At 36.1% G+C, this 15,731-nt stretch overlaps 3 protein-coding genes and 1 non-coding gene across 6 annotated transcripts; 2 read left to right on the top strand and 2 right to left on the bottom strand.

The window, feature by feature from the left end:
• Positions 1–197: 197 nt before the first annotated feature.
• TRNAR-UCG (transfer RNA arginine (anticodon UCG)) lies at positions 198–271 on the top strand. The gene has a single exon. It is a non-coding gene; the product is annotated as a tRNA-Arg (tRNA).
• Positions 272–495: 224 nt separating this feature from the next.
• On the bottom strand, positions 496–4,648 carry LOC107619085 (MAR-binding filament-like protein 1). 2 transcript variants are annotated; one of them, XM_021111134.2, is made up of 4 exons: positions 4,134–4,648; positions 3,471–3,514; positions 3,222–3,365; positions 496–2,524 (listed from the first exon to the last, which is right to left on the bottom strand). In XM_021111134.2, the coding sequence occupies exons 1-4, from the start codon at positions 4,363–4,365 to the stop codon at positions 734–736; spliced, it is 2,211 nt and encodes a 736-aa protein (XP_020966793.1). In that variant the 5' UTR covers positions 4,366–4,648; the 3' UTR covers positions 496–733. The 2 variants fall into 2 exon arrangements, with proteins under 2 accessions (XP_020966793.1, XP_016176783.1); XM_016321297.3 differs by having other exon boundaries at positions 3,471–3,517; positions 4,134–4,600.
• Positions 4,649–8,660: 4,012 nt separating this feature from the next.
• Positions 8,661–10,713, bottom strand: LOC148543538 (uncharacterized). Its single transcript, XM_088498176.1, has 4 exons — positions 10,529–10,713; positions 10,324–10,411; positions 9,077–10,231; positions 8,661–8,858 (listed from the first exon to the last, which is right to left on the bottom strand). The coding sequence occupies exons 1-4, from the start codon at positions 10,711–10,713 to the stop codon at positions 8,661–8,663; spliced, it is 1,626 nt and encodes a 541-aa protein (XP_088354302.1).
• Positions 10,714–13,915: 3,202 nt separating this feature from the next.
• On the top strand, positions 13,916–15,429 carry LOC107616654 (uncharacterized). Of its 2 annotated transcripts, XM_016318608.3 has the most exons (4): positions 13,916–14,019; positions 14,147–14,218; positions 14,453–14,705; positions 14,819–15,429. In XM_016318608.3, the coding sequence occupies exons 3-4, from the start codon at positions 14,454–14,456 to the stop codon at positions 15,206–15,208; spliced, it is 642 nt and encodes a 213-aa protein (XP_016174094.1). In that variant the 5' UTR covers positions 13,916–14,019; positions 14,147–14,218; position 14,453; the 3' UTR covers positions 15,209–15,429. The 2 variants fall into 2 exon arrangements, with proteins under 2 accessions (XP_016174094.1, XP_016174095.1); XM_016318609.3 differs by lacking the exon at positions 14,147–14,218.
• The last annotated feature ends 302 nt before the right edge of the window (positions 15,430–15,731 follow it).

Below are 15,731 nucleotides of genomic sequence, written 5' to 3' on the forward strand. Positions count from 1 at the left end.
TTTAAAAAAAAAAAAAGAAAGAAAATCGACCCCTTTGAATAGAATTTTCCCAGCCTTGAGATTTCTCTTTCAAAATTTAAGACAACTATCTATTTGGAGTTTAAAATTAAATTCAAGATTCTTAATTAAGCTAACATAAACCAAATAATATGTATCAATTTATAAGTATATAAAACACAGAAACCTAGCATCCAGATGACCGCATAGCGCAGTGGATTAGCGCGTTTGACTTCGGATCAAAAGGTCGTGGGTTCGACTCCCACTGTGGTCGTTTCTTTTATATTGTTGCTCTTCTTTTTTAGCAGTTCCTATTCCTATTCCTATTATTTCTCTAAGTGTGATCCTATCCTCTTTTATATTGTTGCTCTTCTTTTTTCACAGTTACTATTCGTCTATTCCTATTCCTATTATTTCTCTCTGTGTGATCCTATCCACCCTTTCTTTCGTTGTCTCTGGTTATTTCTACAAATACATTCAATAATACTCGGTAAGAAATAAAGAATGCAACTCAGTTTCCACTTTCCCGCATTCAACTCAACTAATAACTACACTCCAAAAACAACACTACACAAGAATTGTCTAATATGAAAAGCAATCTTCCTAAACAGCCAAAAGAATCATCAGAAGCATCCATACCATACACCATTCTCACAAAAACTTTGACTGTTTAGAAATCTCCTTAATATCGTAAAAAAAGTTTGGAGGTGTTCAGGTAATCAGGTTCTCTATCTGATCATTGGGAATTAGTCTTTCTTTTTCTGCTACTCTTTCTAGCACTAACAGTGACCTTCTTTTCACCTTCATCCTTTGGCACTTGCTCATCTCCAGTAGCAACGTTACTTTCCTTTTCAGCCTTTGACGTTCGCTTATTCACAGTAGGGACCTTGCTTTCACCTTCATCTTTCGACGGTTGCTTTTTCAGAGTGGCAACCCTGCTCTTCAACAGCAATATCTGACCCTTGCTTAAAGCCAATTCCTCCTGAAATTTCTTCCCTTTGTTCTCCAGGTTATCTCTTTCTATGCCAAGTTTCTTGATGAGGGTTTGGGCGTCTTCCATGTTCTCTTCGGCCACTTTGGATGCATTTCTTTGCTCTTGAAGGGACTTGATAAGCGTCTCTTTCTCGTTTTCAAGGCTAGAAATGATGGAATTAGCCCTCTCTAGTTGCTTGTTGAGGACCATTGCCTTTTGGTTGACTTCCTCTAATGAATTTGTTGCCTCCACCAGGTCCACCTCAAGTAATCTTCGTGCCTCTTTTTCATTTGAGACTTGCTTCTCCAAAGCCTCTCTTTCTTTGTACAAAGAAGCAACTAGCTTTTTCTCTTCTTTCAAATCCTCGACGGTGGTCTCAGCCTTCTTGTAGATTTCAGTCACTTCTCGTTCTAGGCTTTCACGGTTTTCAAGAGCAGATGCCAGTTCCTGGGACTTACTTTGCAGCTCTGCTTGTGTTTTCTTCAAATGTTCCATCGTCGTTCTAAGCTCATTGGTTAGCATTTGGATCTCTTGTGTTGCTTTCTCGAGGCTCCTCTGTAGTGACTCGTCAACTTCAGTGAGTTCAGATGAAAGGTTTGACACCTCAGCCTCAAGGCTTTTTTGCAATTTGTTTGACTCATTGAGTTGCTTCTCCAATACTGAAGCCTCTTCTCTCGATTTTTCAAGATCCGCTTGCGTGGTTTGTAGTTCAGACTGCAGACTGTTAACTTTCTCAGATTCTTTCTCCAAAGACTCCTTTAAATGTTGTCTTTCTAGAGATAAATTGGCAATGTCAAACTTGTTTGCGGTTGCTGTATCGGACACAAGTTGAAGCTGTTCCTTTAGCTGATCAAGCTCCTCCTCTCTTTCTCTTAAAAGCCTCGCAGCATTATTTTCGGAAGTATCAGAAGTATACTTTAGGTAGTTATATGCCTTCTCCATGTCAACATACTTCCTCCTTGAATCATCATTCTCATGAGTTAAGGCACTAACTTTTGAATTAAGTTCATTTGCCAAAGAATCCTTAGCTTCTAGTTCCTTTCGGCTTTTCAGCAGTTCATCATTCAACTCTTGAATCTGCAGTTGAGCATTGGATAAGTCATCCTTAGTTTTCTCGTAGGTCGAAGTCAAATTCATCAATTCTGACTCCTTTTCTGCAAGGGTCAACACAAGATTCTGAACACCAGCTTCTTTGTCCTTGAGGTCTGAATTCAGCATATTAATTCTCTGCTCTAAAGTTTCAGTAGAGTCCACCTTTTCTTTCAACTTCTCTTCTAGGTCCTTTTTCTCTGCACTAGTCTTCGAAAGTATGGTTTCAAGGCTGTCAATTTGAAGCTTCAGCTCCTCAACCAATTTTTTCTCACCCTTTACCTCTTGTTCCAACCGGATGATGGTAATTTCTGCAGAACTAAGTTTACTTATCAAAGCTTGCTGCTCCTCCTTTGCTTCCCCAAGTTGCTTGGTTCGTTCCTCCTCTTCCTCCAGTAACTTGAATTCGTAGGTATTCTTCAAAGACGCAATCAGTTCTTCCTTCTCCTTCAGTTTGCTGTCCATCTGTGCATATTAACAAGCAAAATATATGGCTTAGAAACTCATAAACTGAACTAAAACACATCCTAATAGTGATTTAACCGAAATATAAGCAAATTAGTTAAAAAAAAAACTAACAATGTTTCTTCCATTAATAAGAAAAAGAAGGAAATGAAATCTTGGGGAAAATGCCACATCCTCTTATTTACATGTTTGCGGCATAAATACGAAAGCTTAGATAATACAAATATAGAAATTAGGCAAATTCAAAAATGGTTCAGCCATCTACATCCATGTATGAGGAAGAGGTTAATTCTATCATGAACTGCATACAACATCACAATTCACAATACAACTTTTGATTTAAAAAAAAAAAAAAAAAAAAAGCAGAACACTGCACTTCAACTTTTGCATTGACAAAGCTGCATACTCTATCATGTTACAACTTTTAAGGACAATGTTGCAAACCCATCCTCAGAAACATACTCACAATTTCATCCCTCTCACTCGTGTCAAACAATTCCCTGAGGTAATTACAACTCAATAATTTTATACATCCCAATTAACTATTTTGACACTACCCCAATATCAATCCTTATCCACCAGGGGAATTCCCCATATCCTATTATAGAAACATATATCTCACGTATCTTCCATATCATGGTATTAGTAACATTCAAAATTCAAATCTATCATAAAGTAAACGTTTAAAGAAGCTCACTAGATGTATTGTTTCAAAAGCAGCTGTCGTTTCTTTCTGCGCCGTAGCATAGAGAGCAGCGAGAACACCCGAAGAAAGTAGTCCGATTACATTCAAGAGAGCCACAAATGAACTGGATAGTGGTCTGTCGTTGCCAAGTGCTGTCTGTTGATAGAAGCTACGCAGTTTAGAAAATCTTGAACTATCCCAATTACAAAAAATCATAGCTAACAATTTACTATTCTCAATTTGTATCAGAGCTTAAGTCACCTCTTCCTTCTGGATGTTCTCTAGTGTATTCCCCTCATCGTTTTCTTCTAAAATGTGAAACAACAAATATGCAAAATATAAGAATCCAACACATTATGAAAAGATTAAAATGTAAAAATGATATATCCGCAATTGACATAAAAATAACTCAAGTCCTTGCAAGGAATCTATATCTACATACAATACACACTACGAAGCAAGGACCAAAATTGTGCTTGATAATGCACGCTAGGGTTCCATAAAAGAAAGATGGAAAATGCTTTACATGGACACATAACCTCAAATTAACAAATCTATCTGCTAATACATCACAAATCACAAGCGTAAAGGATGAAATAAATGAACAAATCAGCTATGGTCTACGGTGTGTGCTAAAAGCTGAAATGTGAAAAGCCAACTTTACATTACTTCCTCAAGTTAAAAAAAGAACGTAAAAATTATATTCAACAAGATCTTCTTCTCCTAAGCCAAGAAACTTTCACCTTATCCAAGAACTGCAAATTTTCCTTCAGTACATAAGGTAAATTTTAAATAAAAATAAATAAATATATCAAGATTCCTCACAATTGACGTTATTAGATAACAATGATGAATGATGATTATCTATGAAGCTCAAAAGATGATATGAATGGTGAATGAAAGGATAAAGAAAAAGTAAGTTACCAAGAGCGGTGGCCTTGAAACGAAGAAGGGGAAGAACCGAGATTCCCATGAAGAAAAGCGTCCTCCTATTCGTGCATGAAACGACGCCGTTTTGGTCTTGGTTTTGGCGCAAGCAGCACGATGCTCTGAACTTTGACTTGGAAGTGTGTGAATTTCTTGCCGAAGAAGAAGAAGAGCGTAACGGCAAGGGTGGTAGTGGAGAGTGCAAGAAGCTTCCCGCCACAAACCCCATGGCTAGTTTCTTTGGATGCGTCTTTCTTCTAGAAGCTAACTAACTCAGAACTCAGAACTCAGAACTCAGAACTCAGAAGAAAGAAGCAAGAAGCAAGAAGCGATCACGTTTTCTCTCAAGTATGAATCAGAATCAGTTATTTAGTTACCATTCTTCTTAATCAGTTATCTAATCTTATATATATACACTTTAATAAATAAATATATTACCAATTTATTATTTTTTTATTTATTTTAGTTTATTAGTACAAAGACGTATTTAGCTGAAGACTCCTCTCTCTATAAAATCTTCGTCTAGTCGGATAAGATTTATTCAAATTATTCTGTGAGTAAAAGAAATTAATATAAGAATATTTCATAAAAATATTTAATTATATAATATTTTTAATTACGATACAATAAAAATATTTTTAAACATTTATAATTGTGTGCTACTATCTCTTAAGTGGAATCAATAGATATTGAAGATCAGTCTTTTTAAATAGTAAAAATAGAGTCTACAATATAAAAATGGTCATGGTTTACTTAACAGATTTTTGTTAAATTCAATTACACATGTTTAGTATAAATAATAGTCTTACTTTTTATTTTGGTAGGTTGTTGAAATTTGTAATTGACTTATTAAATGCATTCAAAAATAATAATTTATTAGTTTCTCTAGTCAATAAAAGTTCTTTCTATTTGTACACGTTGCAATTGTTCCTTTTTTATTCTCTATTCTTCTTTCTTACTTCTCTCAAGCAATTTATTTTGAGTTTCTATAATAAAATAGAAGGCACTAATTTCCACACATGATAAATAACACAATAATTCTTATTTAAGTGAAACAAAAATGCTGAAAAAAAATATTACATACATACAAAAAATTAATTATTAACTTAATTTATTTTTTTGAAGCAAAGAAAGCTCAACACATTAGAGTGGAACATATACACACAGATATGAACTAAATCTGTATATAAAAGTTATGAACTTCTGTCATCTCCGGCATTGCCATCAACAACTAAAAGGATTGCTACCAGTCCATTCTTTGTAACTCAAAAACGTCCTTTCCTGTATGTTATCAATACCTGTATCTTTATTATTGAAAATTTTGGCATTGCGTTCCAACCAGATGTTCCAAATCACTGCAAAAAATCCTATTAGTCATGTCTTCTGTGCTTCTTTTCGATTGTGCATACCAGTCCAACTCTCAAATAGTTCTTTAAAATAGTCTAAGCTCTATCCAAAGCTCTCAACCAAGCGCACCAAATCTGCCATGTATACTCACAAACCAAAAATAAATGTTGTACAAATTCTATCTCTTTTTTATACAGTACACATATATTATCACTATTAAAAATAACTCCTAATTTACTCAACCTTTTTTTAGTATTAACTCTACTAATTAGGACAAATTATTCAAAAAATTCTATTCTTGAAGGTACCACCCCTCTCCAAATAGAACTTGTAAAATTATAACTTATAATCTCGTTCAATAGAGTTTTCAATTATAATACCTGCATAAAAGAGTTAGTAAAAAACACACCTTTTGTGTAGCATAATCGTAATTGAAATTAATAATGCTCATAGTTCTGTTTTTTGGTACATTTTTAGTGTGTCCAAAGATTTAGATGCTTCAAATCAAATGGTACTTTTTACTGTATAAAGAGGAAGCCAAAAAATCAAATCCTAAGGTCAATATTTTACCGCAAAGTATGTATAATTTCTTATCACTACTTGTATGAAATTGGATTTTGTTACAAACTTACAATTTTGAATTTTTCACGTGCCCTAATTGGGATCATCATTCTTTTATAGTTTTGGCCATTGAAAACAGGACAAGTAAGCACATTGGCTAGGGATAGCTTTATCCTTAATCCGTGAACGTTGTGATGCCACCTCATATGCTAAAATGTTTTATGTAATACCACGGCATTATAAATACATTAAAAAATAAAAAATAATAGTTCATATAAAATATAAGGCAAAGACCCGCGCAATTGTGTTTATATAAGATTAAGAGCAAAGCTAAGGAACCAAAAGAGTATTAGTAAAAAATCAGCCAAATATTTTTGGGTGAATTTAAAATTTTTACGAGTTAATATATATGGATGTTTTTTCTGTTAAGTATCAGAATGTTTCTTTTTCATTCTAAATGAATGTTCTTTTGTATATTTTTCGAATTCTTTTGTATTACAAATATAAATGTCTCTATTTCTTTAATAATTTTATATATTTTTTTAAATTTTATAGATATTTAATTATTTTTACTAAAATATAATTGAATGTTTCTTTTGTTAAGTATTAGAATGTTTTTTTCATATTAAATAAATATTTTTTTTATAATTCTGTAATTGTGTAGTTTGCAGTCTCTTTAATCATTAAAACGGTATCTAATATCCCAAAACGCAGAAAACAACATCTCCAACAAATCCCTAATTATAAACATGTGTGTTGAATATAAAATAGAAACTCCATCATCCACCATCCTTCTCAATGGAAATCGGAATCTTGATCTATTATGACAATGGGAGTAAGAACGGCAGCATCCGCATTACCTTGATTTCCATCCTGTTTATTACTATTTATTAGTTTAGTGCATGCCTTTCACACGTGCAAATGCTACTGTATTTAATTAAATACCTCCTTCATCACATCGGTTAGAGGTGTTGCTCGACGGATGATTATAATTCTCGAAGATGATCATCTGCGTTGGAGCTTGCAGAAGCGTGTGACGGGGGAATCGAAAGCGTTCTTGCGAGTGACGTCGCGGTTAAAGGTGAATAGGGTTTGAAGAGGGTGGTTGAGGAGGGAAGAGGAGAAGCTTGTGAGGCGTCGCGGAGAGCATGGAAGTCGCCGGCGCTTCCAGCAGCATTGGTAGAAGAGAGATTTGTGTGTGATTGTTGGAGGTGGGTAGGTTAATGTGAGAGAGAAGAAAAAGACTTTTATAGGTTTTAATTAGGTTTACTTAATTAATTTTAAATTTTTTAAATTTTTAATTTAAAAAATTTAAAATTAATTATTAATATAAATTAAGTTTTGTTTAGTTTTTAGCCGGTCACCTTTTGGTTCCATATACTTTTCCTAAGATTAATAGTTAAAAATTGTTAGATAATTTCGTACTTCCAAAAAAATAACTATATATTAGTTCCCACTAAAATATAATCACTTTGTTTTCAACGTATTTTTCCTTCACATATTGTTCTTTAATCGTTTTCTTATATATAAACAGTATATTAAAAGAAGCTTAACCTCGCTCTAATCTAAATACTAAGATTTAGAGTTTGTTAACTTCATGAAGAAATGTAATGATAAGATAAAACGTTATAGCAGTGAAGCAACATCTTTATAGTTTTTCTTCGTCTTTAATTAATTTTTTTCCCGAAGAAAGATATATTCCATTATGATAAGAAAGATTCTATAGAAGATGTTGAAGGTCAAAACAAGGAATAGACGAGATTCTCTTAAAAAAAAGAGAATAAATAAACTTTGTCTGCAAGAGAAAAGGCAAAAGTTTAAAGAACGAATAAAAAATCTTGTAGTATCTCATTGATAAAACTAGTAATAATGTTTTAATTTTCCTAAATTCTAATATTGCTCTAGGTTGGTTTTGGTGTTTCTAGTATATAAAACTTGATGAAATAATTGAGGAAACTCAAGTTTTAAAGACATAGGATTAAGAATAAAATAATAAATACACTCTTAAAAATTTAAAGTTTGGGACAAATTAATCTTAAAAAAATAGTAATAAAATATTTTAGTATAACAAATATAAATATATTATTTTAAAAATAATTTTTATAATTAAAATAAATTTTTTTTAATTTAAATTAATTTATATATTTATTATTATAAAAAATTTTATTGATATATATATTTTTTTAAATTAATCTATCCAAAACGTAAAACTTTAGAAGTTTATTTGTCATAAAAATAATTACTAGGGCAAAAAACTAGAATAAACCAAGGGAAGTTGCAAATTACCTAAATAAGCCAAAGTGAAATTCGTTTCTGCAATAAGCCAAACCCTATATTTATATAATTCGAACCAGTGTGGTTCGAACTCTATTCGTATGTAATTCGAACCAGAGTGGTTCGAATTATGTAGAAAGAAATTCATTCAAGTAAATCGAACCAGGGTGGTTCGAATTACTTGGGAGGAAAACAAAGCACATAATTCGAACCACTCTGGTTCGAATTATAAAGGGAGGAGCTGCACCAAGTAATTCGAACCAGGCTAGTTCGAATTACACAAAATGAATTCGAACCAGTCCGGTTCGAATTAGTGGTAGACAGTGCAGTATATATATGGTTCTAGACGTGAGTTGCTCTCATAGAGGGTGTAATATGGCTAGTGAGGAGAGTTTCGGGGTTTTGGTTCACCATAGAGGATCCATTAAGAGAAAAACTCGCTCCGGTGTGAAGTTCACAGATAAGGATCCTCTCTGTATCGTCGTGAAACCAACGACTAGCTATGATGATCTTGTTAGATCTGTGCTGATGAAACTCGGTCTGGAAGGTGCGAAGCGAGTGAAGAAGTTTTTCTATCGCATTCCAATCACTGTCTTGCAGGATACGGTGAAGTATGATTGCTTCACGATTGGTAGTGATGAGGACCTGCAAGTCATGTTTCTATGTCGGAGGCAGTTTCCCGAGGTTAGGACACCAGAGTTGTTGGCAAAGTTGGTTGATGTGGTATCCAGCTCAGGGGGTTCGAACCGGAATGCCACCACTGAAGCAGCGGCAGCCGGTTCGAGTTCCAATGCAGAATGTGGGGTACCTCCCAAAGCAAACTGGTCACCAACAGGTGTCGTAGCAGGCTCGTTCAGATCAACATCTAAGGGTGCCTGCGTGCCAGGGGTCTGAGGACGCCTCCGGCCCGGCTCGTCCTCCTGCATGATAGCCGAAATCTCCGCTAGAAACCGTGGACTGCCGAAGTCCGCATCAAGCGTATCTGCCCCAAGGAAGTCCTGCCACTGTGATCCGGGAATAACCCATGGAGTACCGTCCTGCTGAGGCTGGTCGTCGGTGGGAACTCCAACAAAGTAATGTCCAAAAGGACCGGACCCAAGTCCAGCGTCACTAGGCTCAGCCTCGTCACCAATCCCGGAGCCATACCACTCACCTCCGTGAACCCCATCCTGGGTACTACCACCAGCAACTGAAGCCGCCCCTGCACCATCCCCGCCCTCAGGCCCATGCTGATCATCGTCGTCGTACCCAGGGTCAGGTGCAGCGGCATGAACCGCAGCACGCCCTCTACCTCTGCCAGGATGATGTCGTCGTCGACCCCTAGCGGGGCCGGCCTCGTCGCCAGCCTCCATAGCACGCTCAAGCCACCCCCAGTCACGCTGGCTGCGACGTGTGCCCACGCGTGCTCTCCTATCAACCCGCCTCCTGTCCGGCACGTCGTCAGGCCTATCCATCTCAGGTACTTGCCCAGCTCCCCGCTGTGTGGCCTCAACAGGAATAGCAACGGCTCTCGGGTCACCCAACTGCGGATCCGGAGACAAAAACCTCTTCCCGTGCTGACTCCACCAATCCAAGAACTGATGCGACGGACCAGGGTCAGCAACAACATCGAATCGCAGCACGCTCTTCGTACGGTCGTCCCAATACTGATGCCACTTCTGCAAATGGGACGGGAACCATCGATCGCCGCCTCTGCCGTCCTTCGACATCAGAAAGTCGATGTTCAGGGCGGCCTGTGGACGGGGCTGCACCCCTCCAAACTGCGGAAGAACCCTGTCTACCTGATGCCACTCTATGACGGCAAAGTAGATAAGCGATGTAACAGACTGCCACAGCACCATATGCCGAGGCTCCAAAACCTCGGGATGCACGACCTGAAGTACGTCAGGGCTACTGTACGGCATCCAGATAAACTGCACCCAGAACGATACAATGTCAGGGCAACTCGTGATCCTAACTCGTAAATCGTTGTTAAATAAAAAAACTTATTAAGTAACATACTGACCTCTCTATCCTGCAACCGGTCTATCCAGAGCCTCCACGTCTGAACTCTAGGACCCTTCTCGCTACTGGAAGGGATGTAACCTGACCACCTGCAACATGCACATGTGTTACCGCTACTTAAATGTGTGCTTAGGGTATCCAATACATTATGAATGAACACGCGGTTATGTGTAGTAAATTGAAATAGACAAAGATTAGTAAAGTACCTCGAGGCCAATGGCCAGCTGAACGTCTCAAATCCTGCAGGCCTAAACCGAGGAAATCGCCAGAAAATCCATGACTGAAGTAGCTGAAGTGGGCCCGCTAGCTTGATAACATTTCTGTTCGCCACACGGCACATGCACCGGTACAACCATGCCAGTGCTGCAGAACCCCAGCTGTAGGTCCCCATGTCCTCCAGCCTAGCTACAAACGGAAGCCATCTGATGTGAACCCGGTTGCCCGACTTGTCCGCAAAAAGCTGCGTGCCCAACAACATCATGATGTACGCACGGGCATAACGACGTACAGTATCCTCATCAGCTCCCTCCGGGCACTCACCAAACGTCTCCTGAAACCAGCTCCAGTTGACCGCGTACTTCTGAACCTGGCTAGGAGGAGGTACCACTCCAAACAACTCCTCGAACCAAACCCAGGCTGGACGGCCACCCTCGATGTATATATGGAACTCTGATAGGCAGCCGCTGACGTAACGCCCGTCCACTGGCAAACCCAGCTAGTATGCCACGTCCTGCAGTGTGATAGTGCACTCTCCGAACGGCATATGAAACGTGTGAGTCTCCGGACGCCATCGCTCAACAAACGCACTGATAAGGGCCTCGTCCAACCGGAACCATCTATCGTTCAGCCTTGCAAGATGGTAAAGACCAGCCATCTGCAGGTACGGAACGTATCTGTCATCCAGGACCATGCCCTGCTGCCGCCGCATGCTCCTGATGCATCGCTGAGGCTGCGGAAGAAATGAACCGCATTCTTAGAACCAGCTTAATTACCGGTGACAAACATAACCAACACGATAATTGATAAACCAAAAAATCTTACTATGTATAGCCGCTTAAAAATACCAAGAACGAGAACCATTTGCATAAGAAACTTAAATTAGAAACCACCATAGGCTACTGACATGAAAGATCTAACATTATAAAACCACAACTAAACCACTTACATAAACCACTACTAGAAACCACTAACGTAAACCGTTAACGTAAACCGCTTACATAAACCACATACATAAACTAGTAACATAAACCACTAACATAAACCACTAAGATAAACCACTAAGATAAACCACCAACATAAACCACTAACAAAAACCACTAACGTAAACCGTTAACGTAAACCGCTTAAATAAACCACATACATAAACCACATACATAAACCACTAACATAAACCACTAACATAAACCACTAAGATAAACCACTAACATAAACCACCAACATAAACCGCTAACAAAAACCACAAACGTAAACCGTTAACGTAAACCGCTTACATAAACCACATACATAAACCACTAAGATAAACCACTAACATAAACCACTAAGATAAACCACCAACATAAATCACTAACAAAAACCACTAACATAAACCATTTACAGAAATCACTAACATAAACCACTAAAATAAACCACAAACTAAACCAATATCTTACTCGCATGCCAAACCACAAACTCACATGTACCGGTAAAACAAAGTTATTTCCGTACTAACCTCTTCGTTGATGACCCCAGCTATATGGGCGACTCCGTCCAAGCGATATAACCGCGCCGGATCGTCCCCCATGAGCAGAGTATTGCGTTCAGGTCTTTCGCGGTGAGAATCTGGGTCGTTTTCTCTGAGATTTGGTGGGGCAGGGGAAGGTAAGAATGGTTCGAATGAGGCTGATTCGAACTCCTTATATAGCCCATTCCCTAGTAATTCGAACCAGGGTGGTTCGAATTACTAACAACCTAACTTAAGCGTAATTCGAACCAGGGTGGTTCGAATTACATGAAGAACTCATTTCCCTATAATTCGAACTGGAGTGGTTCGAATTACTTGCATAAGTAGTTCAAACCAGTCTGGTTCGATTTACATTCAATTTTTTCTTTGAAATTCGAACTGCTCTGGTTAGAATTATTTGAGGATGAAGTTCGAACTAGCCTGGTTCGAATTACATAATAATATGATCTGGCTTATTGCTGTATCGATTTTCATTTTGGCTCATATAGGTAAATTTGGATTCATGTTGGCTTATTATAGTGTTTTGTCCTAATTACTATGGTGCTGAGCATGAAGTTTGTGTTGAAGAATAACATCGGGTGTATTATGACTGAAAATTTTGAATATTGGACATTAAATGGTAGAATTCCCCAAATTGGGACTAGGTGGAGTTATGCATGAATATGGACTACAGCTGGGCGAGAAGCCTGCATTTGGCCACATCAAGATTATATATAAAGTTGGTAATAAATAGAGTAGGATAGAATTTAAATTTTAGATTTTATCTTAATTTTATTTGTAAATTTTTTTTTTAAATTTAATTTTATTTTATTCAAATGTTAAAAATTTCTTGATCTTAACTCTATTTGTATTCTAAAACTCTACACTTCATTCTATTTTAACTCGATTCACAACAAATAAATTTTTTCAATCAAACATACTATTTAATTATTTTATAGTTTATAAACATATTAATAAAATAAAAAATATAAAATTAAATTTATATTAAAATTAAAAGCGATAAAATTATAATAAAATTCATGTTAAAATTATAAAGTAAGAGAATGCAAATTTAATCTCCATTAATTTTACTATATATATATATATAATAATTTTTAATTACACATTATAATTATAATATTTAAAGATGCTAGTTGATTAAATTAGATTTAGCTTAAACTCATAGCTCTTAACATGACATGTTACAAATTGAATTATCGACCCTATTCGAACGGAAAAGATCAGATTGAATATCCGCCAATAAGATTAATATTACCAATCCTAGTTATACATTTCCAACTAGGCAACTACTATAACTCTGAGTAACACCAATTTCCAGGCCATTTTACAGTTGAAGTGTGGTGTATTACCTATTATTACGCATCCCACATTTCTTGCAATAATTAGAAAAAGACATGACTAATTTTGAGTGTGAGTAATATTTTTGCTAAAAAAAATAAAGAAGAATTTGATTTATATTCTATGTTTTATTTTTAATATTTTTTTATTTATACAATTTCACAAACAAAATGTAAAAAATAATAAATTCTGTTTAGTGTGTATTAAATTTTCATCTTCGGTATTCACCAAAAAAAAAAATTCACCTTCTGTATTCACTTGATGACTTCTTTTGCATAAAATTTAAAAAACAAAAATTACTAGAAATGAAAAAAAAAAAAGAAGAATGTTAGGGACAAATAATATTTGTGATTTGTAGCCATCAAATAGTCACTAATGATAATTTTAATGGTGTGAGATTGGTGTGAAATTTCATTCAATGGCTCACTTTTTTTTACTGGTTACAGCCAAAATTTAACAAAGTTGCTGGCCTAGATTTTTCCAAAAAAAAAAAAACTAAACGCTCAAAATTTACCCAAAATCCCATTTTCTTTTCACTGTTGACCTACTCTCCACTCCCATTTCGTCTCTTCCTTCTTACAATCGACGACAGAAGCGGACGACGGAACCACTTCTCCGGTGACCTTCCACGGCGATAAGGTGATTCCTTAGCTTTCTTTCGTTCGTTCATTTGTTTTTTAAATTATTCATATAACGATAAAATGCAAGTGAATACACGTAGATGCAACACAGTGAAATTTTTTTATGGAAACTCAATCAATTACAGATTAAGAGTGGTACGTAACGCAATCGTTGGCAAAATTTGGAGTACGAAATCCACATTCTGTGCAATTATAGGGTTAGAATTCTGAATTTGTATAAATCTCCATGTATTTTTGTTTTTCATGTTGCTTTGGTTATATGTGTATATAGGTTTAGAATTTAGATTGCTTTGTAATTGTTTCATAATTTTTTTTGGATGATAATTTCTTAGTTTGGGATGTAACATTGAACAATTTAAGCTAATATGTTAAAGTTAATGCGTTTTCTCATCTGAAATTTGAGATTATGCTTTTTGGTATTTTTTTCACAGCATGGATGATCAAACTTTGCGAAACAAGAAGGAGAAAATTATTGCAATGTTCATTGTGCAGTTGCATATGCTGAATTGTCTTACCATGAAGGTCCTAATAACTTGTTTAGAATTGGTTGTAGAGCATTTCAAGAAGAAAAATAAGAGAAGAAAGTTGAATCGTAGTAGTCAAATAGCAATGGCTTCGGATTCGGATTCGGATTCAGATTCAAGTGTTGGTGAAGTAGAAGCTGAACATGAAGCTGATTCTCAGGTATAAATATATAATCAAATTGATTGTGAGAAACTCTGATTCTGTGGTTCAGATCCCTGTTTTTTTCCGGCTATCTTCTATCAAGTTGAATTTATTCTTTCTTGAACTTCTAGGTGCCTGAAATTGAGAATACATCACAGGATGATACAGCTTCTTCTGCCTTTACTATCCAAGCAAACAAGAAAAGAAAAAGAGCTAACAATGGTGATGTAAATGTGCTCAACACAGTAAATGAAACAATCAACATGATCCATAGCTCTCAGGAGCAATTAGCAAACGCTGTAAGTGAATTCATTTCTTGCTTCAAGCTTGAGAAAGAGCGATCCGAACGAGCACAGAATCTAAATTCACTCCTGAAAGGCATTGATGGTTTGAATGTTGAACAAAGGATGAGGGCTGCCGTTACCATTGTGATGAACAAGAACTTGCTTGACAGCATTTTCACAGTTGCACCAGAAGATAGATCTGAATTTGTCTCTGTGATTCTTAACCAGTCGTCTTAACTCCATGTTTTGGGCACAAAAGTGACTTGAATCAATGCTTTTTTTTTCATGAATTCATAGCTAGCCCTTAGAGCGGGTTTGATTAGGTATTAGATTTGACATATCATACTTATGAAGTTTGAATTTACTCCCCCAATTTGTGGAAAGAACCCAAACATGAGTAAATGTTACAACAAATGAAAAAGTGATTCAACTTAAATTAGAAAGCACAATTTTCTGTTGATGATAATGCACAAAGTACAATTTTCTATAGTATAAAGATCATGTTTTAATTGAAAATTTGGTGAAATTTTATGGACTTAAATGCTTATATGTAGAACATGTTTGATTAGTTGTTGAATAATTTTCTGAGTTGAATTTATTGGAGGCATTTTAGAATAGTTATACACTTATACTATATTCTTAAAATATAAATGCCAACACGAAAATAACTTATTCCTAAATATATTCTTTAGAAAATTATTTGAGCAAGAAACAGTAAAAGAGCTACAAATGTTGAATTCTTCTTTTTGGTATATTGTGG

This window comes from Arachis ipaensis, chromosome B9, assembly GCF_059453495.1.
Source record: "Arachis ipaensis isolate K30076 ecotype BB chromosome B9, ASM5945349v1, whole genome shotgun sequence".
NCBI classification, from domain to species: domain Eukaryota; kingdom Viridiplantae; phylum Streptophyta; class Magnoliopsida; order Fabales; family Fabaceae; genus Arachis; species Arachis ipaensis.